Here is a 16461-nt window from a genome sequence, read left to right on the forward strand (position 1 = left end):
AACTTATTCTGCCATGAAAGGTTCCATGATACAGGTAGCAAATACGGGATTTGGGAACAATACAGCATCAAGAAGGGTGGAAAATACAGTTTATAAGTAACTGCTTTGCCTCCTCATACCTGCATTATCTTGTCCAGTTGTTTCCGATTTTCCACAACCATGATGTTGGTTTTGCTGTCATAAGCAATGTAGTGGCAGGCCTCTGGAGAATTGGTTGTGTATATTCCTGTGACAATTCCTCTGGGTCCAAAATTTGTATATATATATTTATGCATATATTGAAACATTTATATTTATATGCACACACACATAGATGTATATAATATGCAGAAAGCAAATAATAAGATATCAGATGAAAGCTAAGAGGGGTATAAAGATGTGGAAGTACACATTATCACAGCTATCATGCTTGTTTCAAGTTTTCACATATACATGAACAATATATGCAAAATAAATCCCTGAATTCAATTCAGTAGAAGATGCTGTAGGCTGGGATTCAGTATTTTTGCCTGATTAAGGCTGCAGTGGAGTTAGCTCAAAAAGTGGTTAAAAAACACTTGTCCTCTTTCTGTTCAAGCTGCATGCAATTATCAGTTTGAATTTCACTGTCACAGGAACAAACTGAGAGGTAAATCTAAGTTGTATTAAAATATATCAGGACAGAAGGAATTAGGATAGCGAGTATTTAATCTGTTGCTCTGCTCACTTGAATTTACATTGCAATATTTGCATTGCAGACATATCACAAAATGGGGAGTCTTATCTGTTTCCCACATTCTAGTGACAAAAGACTGTGCAGCTGTCACAGGTTTCGTTTATGAGTGTCTAGACTAATCCCAGTAACATTGAGAGCTATGAGACTCCAGCAGGTTGCTGAACACGCTCAGCAGCTGCAGCACAACGTCCAGGATGTGGCACCAAGTGCTAATTTCCCAAATTTCTAACCTAGCAAAACAGAAACCTTGACATTCCTACACAAAAGCAAAGTAAACAACCATACCCAGCAAACACGGCTCCAACAGCTGAGATGAACCACTCTGGAGAATTAAATCCAAGGATTGCTACGCTGTGGAATCTCTCAAGACCAAGCTTAAAGATAATATGCATAAGGTTATACAACACAGGCATGCTGGAGAGAAATATATAGCACAAAAAATGACAACACATACAAATGATGGAAAGTTGTATTACTCCAGCATTGACAAGGCACGTCCACCCCCAGCTCTATACCAATATCCATGGCAGAACTGGAAGCTGTGAGTAACAAACATCATCTAAACTTTTCACCATCCCTCCTGCCTGCTCAAGTTCTGCTGCAGAGACAGGCCTGAAAAAACAGACCTTTCCAATGTGGACAGAAGCACCACGAGAGCTAGCCTTAGCCTCTGCTCAGAGTGGTTTTGAATTGCTCTTCATCTTGACAAAGTGGTTTTTTTTTTCCACTTATCTTTCTCTTAACTTTAAAGCCCTATGCTGAGCATTGTACCTACACTTGAGTGAAACAGCAGCTTCACACTTGCAATGGCAGCAGTGTTATCATCCTTAGACCAAAACCATTTGTACCTTTATTATTTCAATAAAGAACGTGTCTGCCAATCTTCAGTTAATAGAGGGCAAAAAGGAAAAAAGAAACCTCTGCAATTTGTTTTTTAAGGAGACAAAGAGAAAAGGGAATTGGTTTTGCTCTCTGTACCTACTTTCAAGAAGCTCTTGGCTGCTTTCCTCGAAAAGCAATAGTACTCTGAAAAAGTTATCTTCTCCCACTTTCCATTCTTTCTGCTGGCCAAAGCATTAAGAGATCCATATTTTTCGAGGCTCTCCTTGAACATCTGATGAACTGTTATGGGAGTCTGTGGACATGAGTTATCTATCCTCAGTCTGACTCTGCCATCAGCAAAGGAAGTCCACAAAGACTCTGGAAAGGAAAGCATTGTGAGGGTATATTAGTGAAAAGTACTGCAGCAACATGCCCCCCCCCCCCCACGGACTTTTACAAGCACGGCATGCAGGCTCTTGTTCATCACTGGTGAAAATGCACAGCTAATGGAAGTGACTGTGCTGAAAAGGAGTGCTTTGTAGCTGAGAATTTGCTCCCACAAAGTGTTATTGTGCTCTCTGTTTCTGTTGTAACTTCCTATTTATTTCCATGGGAATGTTACTTTTGGAGCAACTCACACATAGATCTTCACCTCCACTTACTACCATCTTGCCCTATTTCATATTTTGCCTCCTTCTCTTGTCTCCCTCATTCTAATTATCTTTCCAGTCATTCGCTCTTTTTTAATCCTTCTCCTGCTTCCTTGGCAGGACAGGACTCAAGCAGGGAGTCACCTCATGTCACTTGGCTTTCATGGATGCTCCAAGGACTGTAGCAGTATCTGGCATTCACAGCTAATGTCTGCCTCAAAGATTTTGGCTTGCATCTTTGCTGCTGCAAACCCAGCAGGAAGCAGACTTAATACAAAGACAATTCTAAGAGAATTTAGGAGCTAGTTAATTGCCGAAATTCAGGTAAGTTCTTAAAAAGAAAACCAAACAAACCAAACAAAAAGCCCACAAAACCCACACAATTCCTCTGAAAAATAGCTGCTAGTTCTCATTCTTCAGAAAGAAACAGTACAAGAACATTCTTCCCCTTAGATTCACTTTCCAAATAAGAAATATTTTTCAACATGAACATTAAAAACATTCTACAAAGAAGTGGAATAAAGAAAATCAGACAAAATAGCTCAGCTTTGTAAGAAATAAACATAACAAAATACGACTGCTTCAAATTTCTGATTGTCGTAGCTTAAGTTGACACAGAATTGTTTTCCCCAGAGTTTGATATGATGCTATGTTCTGGTTCTAGGAGAAACACAATTCTGATAACACCGCGGTGTTGATAGCTGCTGCTCAGTGGTGCTGCACAGAGCCATGCCTATCCACAGCTAAGGGCCCAAGGAGCTGGGAGGGAACAGAATTAGGACAGCTGACTCAAACTGGCCACAGGGATGTTCCGTGCTATGTCACATCATGAGGAAGGAGTTTTGAAGGGGGTGGGAGTTCATCTCACTTTCTTCCACTGCTTGGGGGCCAGCTGGGCATCGGTCAGGGGGTGGTGAGCAAATCACAGAATCACAGAATTGTAGGGGTTGGAAGGGACCTCCAGAGATCGAGTCCAACCCCCCTGCCAAAGCAGTTCCCTACAGCAGGTCGCACAGGTCGGTGTCCAGGCAGGTCTTGAACATCTCCAGAGAAGGAGACTCCACAACCCCCCGGGCAGCCTGTTCCAGTGCTCTGAACAGTGTTTCTGAACAAGGTTCCTACTAAGGAGGCAAATAGCACAGCCAGCCTACCTTGCTGTCACAATCCTGTGAAACTACTCCAAAAATGTCACTGCCCTCATGCTATATCCCAGCATGTGGACATCATTTTGAAAAAAAAACAGTTGATTTACTTTTCTAATCCCTTCCCAGACAAGAGGATACAAGCTCTGATGCAGAAAGTGAAAGCAGTTATCAAAGCTGTGGTCGTATCAATCCAAGATTACTGTTCCTCATTCATATTATGCTGCATTCAGATCCTGACACACAGCCTTGTGTTTGTTCTGTTTGTCAGTAAATGAATAGTGACAGCAATAAACACAAATCTTAAGGCTTCATCTCAATTTGCCTTCATTTTCTCATGTATGAATTGCATATAACAATTTTAAAAGAGAGGTGTGGAGCTTTACCCAATACTGTCATGTGTATTAAGGTCAGTGGATAAAAGGCTCCATAAATCCAGGTATTTCAGAAAACAAACAGTAATGGAAGACGCTAAGTAATGGACAGAGAGACTTCCACAGTGTAAACAGTGGCACCCACCGAGCATTTTATAAGTGGAGAGGGAAAACAGGTATTTCTGCACTTAACCCCAGTCCTGGCATGAAGAAGATGACACAAATCTGTCAGGGAAGGAAGCTATTGCTAATATAAATGCTTATTTTCCCACACTGTCACAAAGTCTGGATGAAAAACTCTGATGATCTTTCTGGCTTCTAAATCAACTAAGATGGGAGGGATCACAGGTGTGGGTGTGCAAGGTGGGCGAGTGCTCTGTTGAAAACAAGAATCACACCACAAAGAGTTAAATTACAACATTCTAGTCTGCATATCATTTAAATAAAATTATTAAAAACCACTTTTCAGTGTCTCTCCAAGTGAACTGAAAACATCAGTATTGTTCCTCAAATAACATTACAGAAGTTGTATAATGACAGTGCTTTCACTGCAGGCATTTGGTAGGCAATGTATTCATATCCAGACTAAAAACAGAATTAGTGTCACAGACTCAGCAAGTCACCTTAATAACAGACTATATACTGCTATGGAAAATCCATTTTTTACATTCATTCAGTATCTGTACTCACATGAATTCATGAGTAAAACTTTAATCTAAAGATAGTTGTTAAGTCTCAATAAAAAGAAAAAAAAAAAGTCTTAAGAATTCTCTCCCACAGATTTTGTAAAAACAGCAGAAAATGAACAACATGCTCTGTTGTCAGTATGCAAAGGGACATTAAGTGAAGGGCTCAGCCTTTTCAGAAAGAGCCTGGGAAGGAATGCCTGGCTAAACACTGAATGAACTGATTATATACTTTGGGAAAAGCAAAATAGGTGTCCTGCCACACTAGCAGCTGAAAGCTAAACTGCAGTGTCCAAGATGGAAATGAACTCACCATCTGAAACATAAGAGGAGATCAGAATAAGGATCTTTTAAATAAACTATGAGCACTGATACATGATACACCTGTAGATTTAGAGAGCATAATGAAAAAAAAGCACAACAGAAGCAAGCAATCAGAGCAGACTATTTATTCCCGTCCTATTCCTTCCAGTAACTCCTTCTACCTGCACTACACTTTGTATCCTCAAATCATTCTTTGTTCACTAATATTCAACCTTGGTTTATTTCCTCAGCAACACACTTTGAGATGGTGAGAAAGTATTTGCTTTAAAAAAAAAAACAAAACAACGTTTTATTAGATAAAATAAAATTAAAAAGGAACACAGATTTTAATCAGGTACTCAATCTTGAATCCCTGAGCCCCTTCTCAGAAATACGGTCTGACTTTTGAGTGGTGCTGCACAGAGCCAGGATCAATGATCCTCACAGGTCCCTTCCAATTTGGGATATTCCATACTTCTAAGTTCCATCCTCTCTGGTCCCTGCAGCACAGAATCATGGAATCATAGAACTACTCAGTTGGAAAAGACCTTAAAGATCAAGTCCAACCACAACCTAACCTACCACCCTTAGTAATCTGACCTCAGCTCAAATTGATAGGCCATCAACATGCCCTGAAAAGTAGAAACTATGATTTAATTTCTGCTTGAAACTCATTCCGTTTTTAACTCACACAACATTGTTTTGATTACACGCCACTTCCTGCAAAATATCACTCTGCTCTAATGACTGGTGTAGGCATTCAGCTCTCTGCTGGAGGCATTTTTTTAATAGACAGTCATCATCCCAGATTCCACAGCTGTGATGCCATTACATTCTGCTGACAATACAAACACGTCATCCATTCCTCCTCTTACCTTTCTTGTTTTTTATGTTGTTTTTTTTTTTCCTTCAGCATGTTTTCAGCCCTGAAAGCTAAACTTCTCAGTGAAAACTGGAGATGAGTGTTTACAAACAGCTTGGAGTCAGAAAACTTGGCATCTGCACCTAATTTCTAATGTCAACAAACAGATAGAACCAAGAGGTACAGAGCTTCCTGTGAGGCAGAATACATACAGAGTGACTTTTTTTTCCAAAAGCAAACCAACATCTTTTCCTGCTGCTTGCCTAACCCACAGTTAGGGTAGGAAGATGGGATTCCGCTATATTATCAATTTTTCATGATAAACTTGTAGCTTTAAACTCTCTAAATTATTATTATTATTATTATTTACATTGAATAAAATAGCTAGACTATTTTCAACTTAGAAAAACCAACAAGCCATATTAATGTTCTGATTCACAGATGCTTTCACTTTTTCCACTGGATGAAAAGGGAATATTTTTCAGTCACAAGAAAACGTATTGCACTGCAGATGCTACCACAGTGGATCCGAGATATAAAATACCCTTCAAAAAATGCTTCTGCAAACTGACATGGAAGAGTGGTGCAGCAGAAAAGACAGCTGGTTATAAAATAAGCTTTGTAAACTGTGTATAAAATAAGCTTCATAACAACAATAATGCTCTTAAAACTGATTACAAAGCACCAAAACAGAGCTGTGTGGAGGGTGTAATCAGGAGAAGTATCACTACTGAGGCATTGCCCAGGCACAGAGAGATAGAAAGTTCAAAATCAGTTAAGTGAGGGACCAGAAAAGGGCTTCAAAGTGCACATCAGAAAACAAAGGAAGACCCAAGGATATAATGAGCAGCTTACTGACACAGGACTCAGAAAGGGATGATGTATTCAGTACCTTCTTTGCCTTTGTCTTTACTGAAAGGCTTCCTAAGTCTGTGCCTAGTGGCAGGTGAAAAGATCTACCTACAGTAGCAGAGAAAGATCAAAGTAGGAACCTCATATGCAAACTGGACATATACAAAAATGTCTGTGGCCCCAGATGCATTTCTTCACAATCAGAGATCAGGTCCCACGTCATCCCAAGCCTATTCTCCATCACCTTTGGAAAAATATAGCAATCTGGTTGAGATTCCTAGTGACAGAAAAAAGGCAAATGTCACAATCATCTGCAAAACCAGAGAGAAAGAGCATTCAAGTAAATACAGGGCAATCTGGCTCGCCTCGGGGAAAACTGTAGAACAAACCCTCCTAGAAATCATTGTTGGGCATAAAATGGTGACTGAGACCAGCCAGAATGGATATGCCAAAGCCAACTTGAGTCTGTCCAACCTAACTGACTTTCACAATGGCTGTATAGATGGGAGGAAGAGAGAAGTGGCATGTCATTTGCTTTAACAAGGTCTTTAACCAGGCCTCCCATAGCAGTCAGACTTGGAGGGCTTGGACCCTCCAAACCCCGTTTCAGTTGGAGTATCAGGTGAATGAAAAACTGGCAAGATGATTACTCTCAGAGAACAGTGGTCAGCATTTCCAAGTCTAGCCAGCAGTCAATTAGAAGCGACATTCTTCAGGAGTTAGTCCTGGAAACAATACTGTTTTAATGACTGCATTGCTGTCTTGGACAATGGAATGCACCCTCACCAGCTTCAAAAATGACACCAAATATGGGGAATTGGTCAACATGCCAAAGGGTGAGGCTGCCTTTCTGATGGACTCAAGCAAACTGGAGCAATGGGCTGATGCAAGCCTCAAAGCTCAACAGTGATAAATGGCAAGTCAGCACACAGAATAAACACTATCTGGCTCAGCAGAAAAATCCCTGTGGTTCCTGGTGGCAATCAAGCTGTATGAGAGTCAGTATTACACTCTTGAAAGGCTAATTTCTGACTGCATTAGCAAGATCACAGCCAGCAGATCTCAGAAAGCGATTATGTCCCCCTACTCAGTACTCGTAAGCTAACTGGAGCAGCATATAGCTTTGGAAGTTCCAGAGCAAGAGAATGTAACAAACTGATAGAAGCCCAGTGGAAGGACTCAGGTACTCAGAGTGCTTGAGCACAATCCATAAGAGAAGCCTCTGAAGGAGTTGGGTGAATCTAACACAGATGGCAGGGGGTTATAGAAAAGATACCCTTCTCAGAGGCACACGGCAGAAGGCCAAGAGACAACAGACACGAGATGCAACAAGGAAAAGTCTTCCTAGAGGAAGAAAATTAATTTCACAATAGAGGTGGCTAAGACCAAGATCAGGAAGTGAGAGGATGCAGAATCTCCATCTTTAGACATTTTCAAAACTCAGCTGAACAAGGCAAGGAGCCTACCTTCGAGTAAAAAGCTAGACTAGCTTCTCTCAGATGACACTGGTGGCAGTAACCATCGTCCCAGAAAATGCTATTAGAAAAATAGGTCAGAATATTCACGAGCATGCAAATAAGTACTCTGTAGAATTACAGCCTCAGTAATAATCTACACATCCAATATGTGTCAAATAACTCAATAAAACACTCTGAAACATCTGAAAATAAAAGGTAGTTGCTACCTTTACCTATAAAAATTTCAAAGTGCAGATGCCTACTAGTTCAATTGTTAAAAAAGAGAACAACAAAAAAAACCCAAACACTCCAACTACAATAAAATTTTAAAAAAATCCAACAAAAGAAAACAATCATGAATCAAAGAATTTATTTTTCAAAGACTATTCACACATATGAACACAAGTGTGTATGAATACACATGCAGATCTACATGACCTGCCACATAAATATCATTTCTTCAGGATCCAGTTGCAGCTGCTACTCCACTTGTCTCATAGCACAAATACAGTTTGTTTGAAGCAAATGCAGATAGCAGTAGCTGTCTCACCAAGGCAACAGCAGCTCCTTCAGGGATGCAAACTTTCCAAAGAAGCTGGCTATGTCCCTTACGCCACATAGAAACAGAACTCTTTTTACTTAATACTGCACCTGGTTTAAAGTTAAAGGAGGATGTATATGCTACAACACAGCACAGGACTGATCAGAGGATAGATATTCCTCTGAGCCTCCAGTTATTACACTCTATGCCAAATCCTTCATAGCTAAGAGTTGGTAAGCAGGCTGTCATACCAAAGCTAAGACCATAATGAGTGCAAATTTGATGAAGATCAAGCTTTCTTCTGTTGTCTGATAACTGTCACAAATACAGACAAAAACTGTGAGAAGCTAACTGAATTCATGCAAGCTTACAGAAAGCTCCCTGTCACTGACCCTGGAGGTGTTCAAAGGAACGCTTGGATTTTGTGTTGAGGGACATGGTTTAGTGAGCACTATTGGTGACAGGTGGATGGTTGGACTGGATGATCTTGTAGGTCTTTTCCAACCTTGGTAATTCTGTGATTCTGTGACACTTTTTCCACTAGCCCTGATTCACCTGAGTTTATTCTCCGGCTGTATCCTCTTATCCCAGCCCTGAAAAACTGTCAGACTGTTCACTAGCATAGATTCCAACTAAACATTTTACAGAAGAAGGCAGTTTCCAAAGATCCCCTTTCATATCTTACCTGTTTGTTCCTGGTCTTCAAAATCAGCCAGCAAATCTCTGCACACAGGCTGTCCATCAGCCGTTCTTCTGAAAGAAGAGAGAACTGTTAAAAATGTAACTCCAGGAGTACTAATAGGATCCACTGCAATCCACATACAGTATAGCCAAGGGGGGAAAAAAACATCAGGAAAATAATAAGAAATACAAACAGGAAAATCAATATACAGCTCAGATGGACAAAGAACATCTACATTTTGTTTCTCTTTCACATGCTCTACAATCACGTTAGATAGGGAAAAGCCTTCAGTCAGTAAGGATGACATTTGTATTTTACTGAGAGGATGCTAGATTCCACATCATGGAACACACAAGATGGAGACAATAAATGTGACTCTCAGAAGCCATCAGCTGTGTGAGTATAAAAAATGGATGATCAATCCTAACCTTGACCACGCTACCAGCATATTTATATCACATTTCTTATCAGTTACCACTGTTGATATCTGTGAAGGCATGGGATTACGGTTTGGTGGTCTTTTCTTGTTTTCTTTTTAAAACTTGGAAAAGAATCAGATTTAGTTCATAATAACAATAACATATTTCTCAAAAAATGCAAAGCAACTGATTATTGCATGGATTAAACTAACATTACTTGGTTTAAATTGAAATACAATTTTAAACAGATAATATCAACTCAAAGTTTGTAAAGTAACATACTGCAAAGTACGGAAGCAAAAAATCTAAATAACAAAGGAACGTGTAAAAGTGAATAAGTGCATAAAGTAATGAACTACAGAATATTAGAAACCATACTGTTATTGATGAATAATCTAATGCATTAAAATAATATGACCCAGTGAAATGTACATGTTCTCAACATCTATATTTAATAGTTAATAGCCATAGCTGATACTGAATATAAGCAGTCTGAATATATGGAAAGAACTTGTCCTTCAGTGAAGGCTTCAGCTTGCAGACTTTGATTTGACTTCATTTAATAGAACAACAGGTAGGAATCAGCAGCCTTCAGAGACTGAGAACAACTCTGGATCATCAATTGCTCCCTCAGGATAATGGAAGAATCCTTAGTGAAGCTCAAGTTCTTCTCCTCTGTAACAAGGTAAGTTCACGCAGGAAAAGAAAATCCAAACAATGCCCTTCCCAGCTGTCAAAAAAGTAACAAGCAACTTCCAAAGTAGCTTTTAAACACAGCAGTCAAATAGCAAGCAGTGGGACCAAGCACTGTCACCACATTATTTTGTATCTTGCATTAACAACTCCATTTTATAGAATATGGATACGTGGCACAATCCCAGAATTTATTACTAGTTGTTATTCACAACGAAATCACACTTGAAGAAAGCCTCATCCAAGCCAGGCCCCTACAGAAGAACACAGCTGTTTTTGCAGTTCTTCACTCATCAGAAGCGGCAGCCCCTGCTCAGCTCTTCCCCGCTGCAGATTGCTGTCTCAGAGCAGAGGCACAGGTTGCAAAAACAGCTGATGGAAAATAAGGCATCATCACTAGCCTGCCTGTGAGGATGTTTCTCCTCTTGTTAATGGCATAATGGGGCAAAACATGAAAGAGCTTGTTCAATAAACAGAGACTTAGGCTCTGGAAATAGTCACTGGCTGGGCGGAGGCAGATGTTGATGAGAAACAAAGTAATTTAAATATAGAGGGGGATTAGACTGTATTTGAAAAGGTAAATGTTTGATGTGTGGGAGAATGGTAGCTTAAAGAAATGTAAAGAGCAACAGTCCTGGAAGGTATAGTTGATGATAAAAATAAATAAAAGCATCTAAAACCACTTAAAAATATGTCTGTCAACTTGAAGCACTCAGCCCTCAAAAATGTTCCCATTTGAAAGAAAAATGGCATTTTGCAAGCAGAAACCTAGTGCAAATTTAACTATTTTTTGAATACTAAGGCTTTTCAATCCTTACTTTTTTAGTAAAGTAAGACAAATGAAGCCTTAGTTAAAAGACAACTGAATGTTACTTTTGCCTATAATGGCAAAAAAGCCCTCAGAAGAAAATGGATATGATTGATAGTTTAACAGAATAACCTCCTGTGAGACTACTCAGAACTTGAAATAATCATAAGTAACCATTTCTCCCAAAGGAAAATCCCTTATAGTTTTATTCCCACCCAGATAAGGTCTAAGATACTGGTTTGGTTTATAATTTGCTCCCTAAATATTAGCAGTGTAATGTGAAAAAATCAACCAGCGAGTTTAAACTTCTAGACTCACCCTGGCAGCATTCTAACATGAAAATGTCATCTGAGGAGCTCTACACATCAGACATCTTCAGAAGCACCCAAGTTTGTAACACTGTGTGCAAAGCAGTTGTCACCTGCCTCAGCCAACTAAGCAGTTGGAGAGACTTTTTGCTCTCAGAGTGCAAAATTCTCTTTTATCAACAGTTTATTGCTCAGGACATTATACAGAACCATCACTCCAGAGTGAAAGAATACAGTTCTAAATATAATTTAATACTTCAGCACTTTTACGGTGCTAACCTTTTAAAAAAAATTAATTAGAGACTCCATAAAGATTGTTACATGGCATTCTTGGAGTAAAACTGAAACAACACTGTGGGACTACTTGAATCACAAGCTTGTTGAGTATACTGCTGCAAGGAGAAAATGTGCTGAAGAACTGTGTTTGGTGCTGTAACAATTGGACAGATCAATATGATGGGAAAAGCTGGGTTACCAGAGGGGTAATGACAAAAGGATTGGCACAATAGAAAGATGCTATAAAGGAAGGGAAGAAAATTGCTCACCTGTATCAGAAGATTCCAGGTTCACAGGGAAAAGCTCCACCAAGGAGGGATCTCCAGGAAGAGATCCTTCCCCAGTGGCAGTCAGCCCTTCAATGGGGTCTAAGAGAGGTGCAGCCAGGCTCCACTCCTGCTCACACAGCTGCATTGCCTTCACCTGTGCTCCCAGGGCTGACTGGGTCCTTCCCACAGGTCTCCATCAGTGGGGCAGGCCGGGACTCAGCAGTTCCCATACAGGTGCTAAGATGCCCTATCACAACCAAGGTGCTTTTGAAACCTGGACTTTGTTAAGGCTGGCACCCTACATACATCGTGCAAGGTTATTAGTGTAGGCATAGAATTTGGGAATGTGCTATCTGAAAGATTATTTTCTCTTTTGTTTGCTTAGGCAAACAAACAGAAGCATGATCCCAAAACTAATACACAAAAACCTCTGCAGGGCACACACAGGAGCTGATAGGTCACTTTGGCATGCCAGTTAGATCAAAATGAGTTCATATTACACAGTGTTGACCATCTAGAATGGATCAAAACATACTTTTGCACAAGTCCATTAGCAAGAATGTTTTCTGAACACTATTTCCTGACATAATATGGGACTTAATTTGGAGGAACCATTCTATAAAAGAAGATCCCATCTATGGCCTCAATCAGTACTTTTGTTGCCTTAGTCTTTCCCAATTAAAAATAAACCTTAGTTGAAATACACAGTGAGGCTGAATTGGAAAACATGCACTTTTTGCCATGGCAGAACCTTTCTGCCTTTCCAAGTCAGTGAGAATTTATTCTCCCCCAGCTTTTGTTACCCGATTTCCAGGACAACCTATCCGTATGCAATCCACCAGCTTTAGCCTATGCCAGGGCCGCTTCTGGCAGTGTGTTTGGGTCTGCAGTTGCTTATTCCAAAGCACTTTCTACTGGGAGTCAGGCATTACTGGGCCATTTTAATTCAAGATGAAATCATTAAGTAATCACCTGACAATTCTTTACTCAGCAAAAAAGCAGGCAGTCACATTACCTATGGGTACTTCTGAAAACCTGAATGATCCTGGCACTTTGCTCAGCCACTAAACATCACCCAGATCCAGTTTTATGAGTAATCCTTTCCCAGTTTCTCTCGTGTCTTGCAAGTGCTGAGTCCAACATTTTAAAAACAGAACTCTGAGGAGAGGAGGTAGGAGGGAATGCAAGAAAATAAATGAAGACTCACACATCTGTCAGAGATTGAGACAAAGATGGTGAAATCACTCTAATTTAAATCAACATTACACAGTGCCAAAGCTTTGATAGCTCATCAGATAAATAGAAACCTGTAAGCAACATAAATAGCTAAGTAGGAAATTCTGTGTCTCCTGACTGAGATGCTATTAATTATTACCCCAGACATTTAAGAAATATTTCTTTGTGTTCTGCTGCATAAGGAAAAGAAGGAGAGTAGCAGCACATAACATTATAGTTCCTTAAATCCTAATTTGTATTACACGTAAAATTTTTCCTACCTTAAGTAGCTACGAGGCCCTTGTGGTCCTTTACAGGGGCATCACTGTCTATTATAACTGGTTTTATTTACCAATTAATCCTCTTTTTTAATTGGGGCAATATTGTAATACTTTCCCTATTGTTCTATTTAAAATTTCCCTTTGTCCTTAAAGAACTGGTTAGATTTGGGTTCCAATTAGTTTCAGTGTCCTTATGAGACTTAAGAAGGGGGCCACAAATGAGTGCAAACATGCGCCTACTCTTGCAAAAACATTCAGCTGATTTGACAATCAGTCTTCTCAGATTCCACCAGATAACTGTCTCTTAACTTATTAATACAGCTTCTTTTCACACAGAGATATTTAAAAGCAACACAAAAGTTTAATGAAGAACAAAGCACTAAAGAGAAAGATAACAGCAGAAAGGCCTTTTGCCGTAAGCCACAGCTGGCACACACCTTAAGCAGATTTGTATTTGCAAAAAGCCCAAACCAAACAAAACCCAACAACCTGTATATTTTGATCTTTTGTTTTACAGACAGCTGAGAAGTATGTGGGTGAAAGGGATTCCAGCAGTTAGGTCATGCTGAACTCATTACCTCCTCTCTCACTCCTTTTTGAGGTCGCACTGAATTTCAGCCTTACAAAAGCTCTTTCTAGCTCTGCCCGTCTCGCTAGAATAGATACTGTTTGTCTGGTTCTCCTCACCTGAAATCCTGCTTCCAGTACCTAGAAAGAAACTTCACCCAACTTCAAGCCACACCAGGTGGACAACGCTACTTAGAAAACAGTAACTATGCACTGACTTCTTCAAGAAACAATGTATTTAAGGCAGGAATTTGAATGGATGGAAAGCAGCCAGAGCTCTAGCCTCTGATTTTCTTTCCTTAGAATTTCAGGAACAAACCACACACCAAGCACATTTTTTATCAAATTTGAAGAATATTCAAGAAACTTCAACTTCCTATTTTGTAAACCTCTGTATGTTTTAACATTCTTTCTGTATTTTTTTGTTTGTTTTAACAGTGCAAAGCCAGAACACCATCTTTGCAGTAAGCACCTCACAGGTAGGACCACGCATGGACCAGAACGGAGGCATTACCACTGATTTACTGACAATTCTAACTTTCACACATCAGTGTGTACATTCACCTGTAATGATCACAAAGCAAACTGTCTTACAAGTTTGAGGTGCATTAAAAATTGTCAACTTTAGCATTAAATACTTCACCACTCCAGAAGCAAGAAATCCAATTACATCAAGCAAATCTTCCAAGTGATGTAACTTGCAAGCTCTTATCTGAATCAAAGTGAAGTTAGATTTAACAACCAAATGTGTGCCTGATATGTTTGTAGGAACCAATAATTACTACTCAGCAATACTGACAAAATAAGCAGAAGTTAAAACATTTCCTGTATCATTCATTCTTCTATAATTAAAATAAGTATTTTCAAAAACTCTGCTGCCATGGACAAAAAGAAAAGAGCAGCTGAGATGGTTTGTTTCATGTAAGAAAGTATTATCAACTTCGAAATAAACTCTTCTAAAACTAAGTTCCCCACTTCCTGTTCTAAGAGATGGGTTTTTTGTTTAAGTTCTGTTGCCACTGATGGGAAGATCAATAACAAAGGCAGATTATCACCTAAAGTTTATCCCTTCCATTTCTGCAGGGAAGACTTACAGTCATAGCTGCAACAAGGGATGTTTTTTCAGTCAATTCAGAGCACACAAAATGAATGGTAGCATGTGCAGAGCAGACAGTTCTGAACTTGCAGTTTTCAATACTGCTCTGTCCTTTGGAGACCCGTGAGGGAATGGCTCAGCAGCACGACTGTTCTTTTCTTGTCTTTCAGAACTTTGCTATCTTCCGTTACTTGAGAAGGCCTGCAATCTCACATTAATAATTTAATTTGCTGGAGCACAGTACTCTAGTAGCTGGCCAGTATTTTTAACTAGTATTCCACACTTTTGTTGAGCTCTGAGTAGCTGAGCCACAGGAATTAAATACACTTTTTGTAAGAATTGCTATGCACAAACTCCTGCTGAGCCTACTTCTGGGGCTAAGAGCCTCTGTGCTAGAAAATGAACACCATACAATTTAATATATGCAGGTAGGATATAAGCAACACAGTTCATACTGAATTAGGACTAACGCCAAACTAGGAGTCAGCATAGAATAAAACCATTTAGAATTTTCATTACCATTTCATCTCATTCAAGGATAATTCTAATTTTGCATTAGACTGAGCCCTTGTGAAGCATGCAAGGCCCTCATGGATCCACTGGGTAATAGAAGAGAAAGTGAGGTTCCAAAATATCCAAAAATCAGTTTGTTAACATAAAGAATTGAGCTACTTTACCCATTTTCATCTTGTAGATTTTTCTTAAGAGTCTCCCCAGTGTTAGGCATGTTGACACACCCTCTGAGGCTGGTCACAAATATGCTGAAGAACTGTGCGGGTCAGGCATAAATAAGCAACATGGACAATAGAAGAAACTGATGGTAACTGGTTATTTGTTGGAAAAAACAACACGTAATGCAAGAGGAGGAGACTACAGCCACAAAAGCTGTTTCTTTCTGATTTTAACATGCTTGAAATGTCGCAGTGCTGTGAGCCGCTTACTGTTAAACTTTCCTTTTAATCCAGTTCTCTTTAATTATCCATGAGAAGAATTTTAATGAGTCTACAATGTTTTAAAATGCAAATCCTTTCTTTTGACAAGACTTCTAACAAATTAGTTTACACAAGTTGAAGCAATTCTTATTTTTATTACCATGATTTCCAGAAAAGAGCACTCAACAAAATTGTTTTTTTGAGGAAAACACAGATTAATTACATTAGGTAATTCCCTGAAGTCAGTTATACCTATGAAACCCAGCACAGCAACAGCCAAGCACCTCCCCCAGCATTACAACTACTAGCACTTCATTGCCTACACCAACGCAGACCTGTTGAATACTGTAGGCGTTTCTACACAGCTCCAGTTTCTTCCCAGGATGCAGTAAGCCCAGTTTGGCTACTTTGGCTACTTCTCTGCCAGTAAATAAATAAGACCCAGGGAACAGTTCAACCCTCCCACCGGGAGCAGCTTCCCTGCGATGGCTTCAGGCTGAGCCCACTGGTA

General features: G+C 39.6%; 1 protein-coding gene across 5 annotated transcripts in view; it reads right to left on the reverse strand.

Annotated features, from left to right (window-relative positions):
- The window catches only part of ACSBG1 (acyl-CoA synthetase bubblegum family member 1), a 32895-nt gene that overhangs the window by 12868 nt on the left and 3566 nt on the right, over positions 1 to 16461 (reverse strand). For 2 of the 5 annotated variants that reach the window (XM_048955665.1, XM_048955664.1), the window contains exons 1-5: positions 15696 to 15806; positions 9090 to 9157; positions 1698 to 1915; positions 1001 to 1089; positions 120 to 240 (exon numbers count right to left, since the gene is read on the reverse strand). In XM_048955665.1, the coding sequence (XP_048811622.1) occupies positions 120 to 240; positions 1001 to 1089; positions 1698 to 1915; positions 9090 to 9157; positions 15696 to 15745 (546 nt within the window). In that variant the 5' untranslated portion in view covers positions 15746 to 15806. Of the gene's footprint in view, positions 1 to 119; positions 241 to 1000; positions 1090 to 1697; positions 1916 to 9089; positions 9158 to 11859; positions 11951 to 15695; positions 15807 to 16461 lie in introns of those variants that run through there. The other 3 variants (XM_048955666.1, XM_048955668.1, XM_048955667.1) reach the window with 3 other exon arrangements.

Source organism: Lagopus muta, chromosome 10, assembly GCF_023343835.1.
Source record: "Lagopus muta isolate bLagMut1 chromosome 10, bLagMut1 primary, whole genome shotgun sequence".
NCBI lineage: Eukaryota > Metazoa > Chordata > Aves > Galliformes > Phasianidae > Lagopus > Lagopus muta.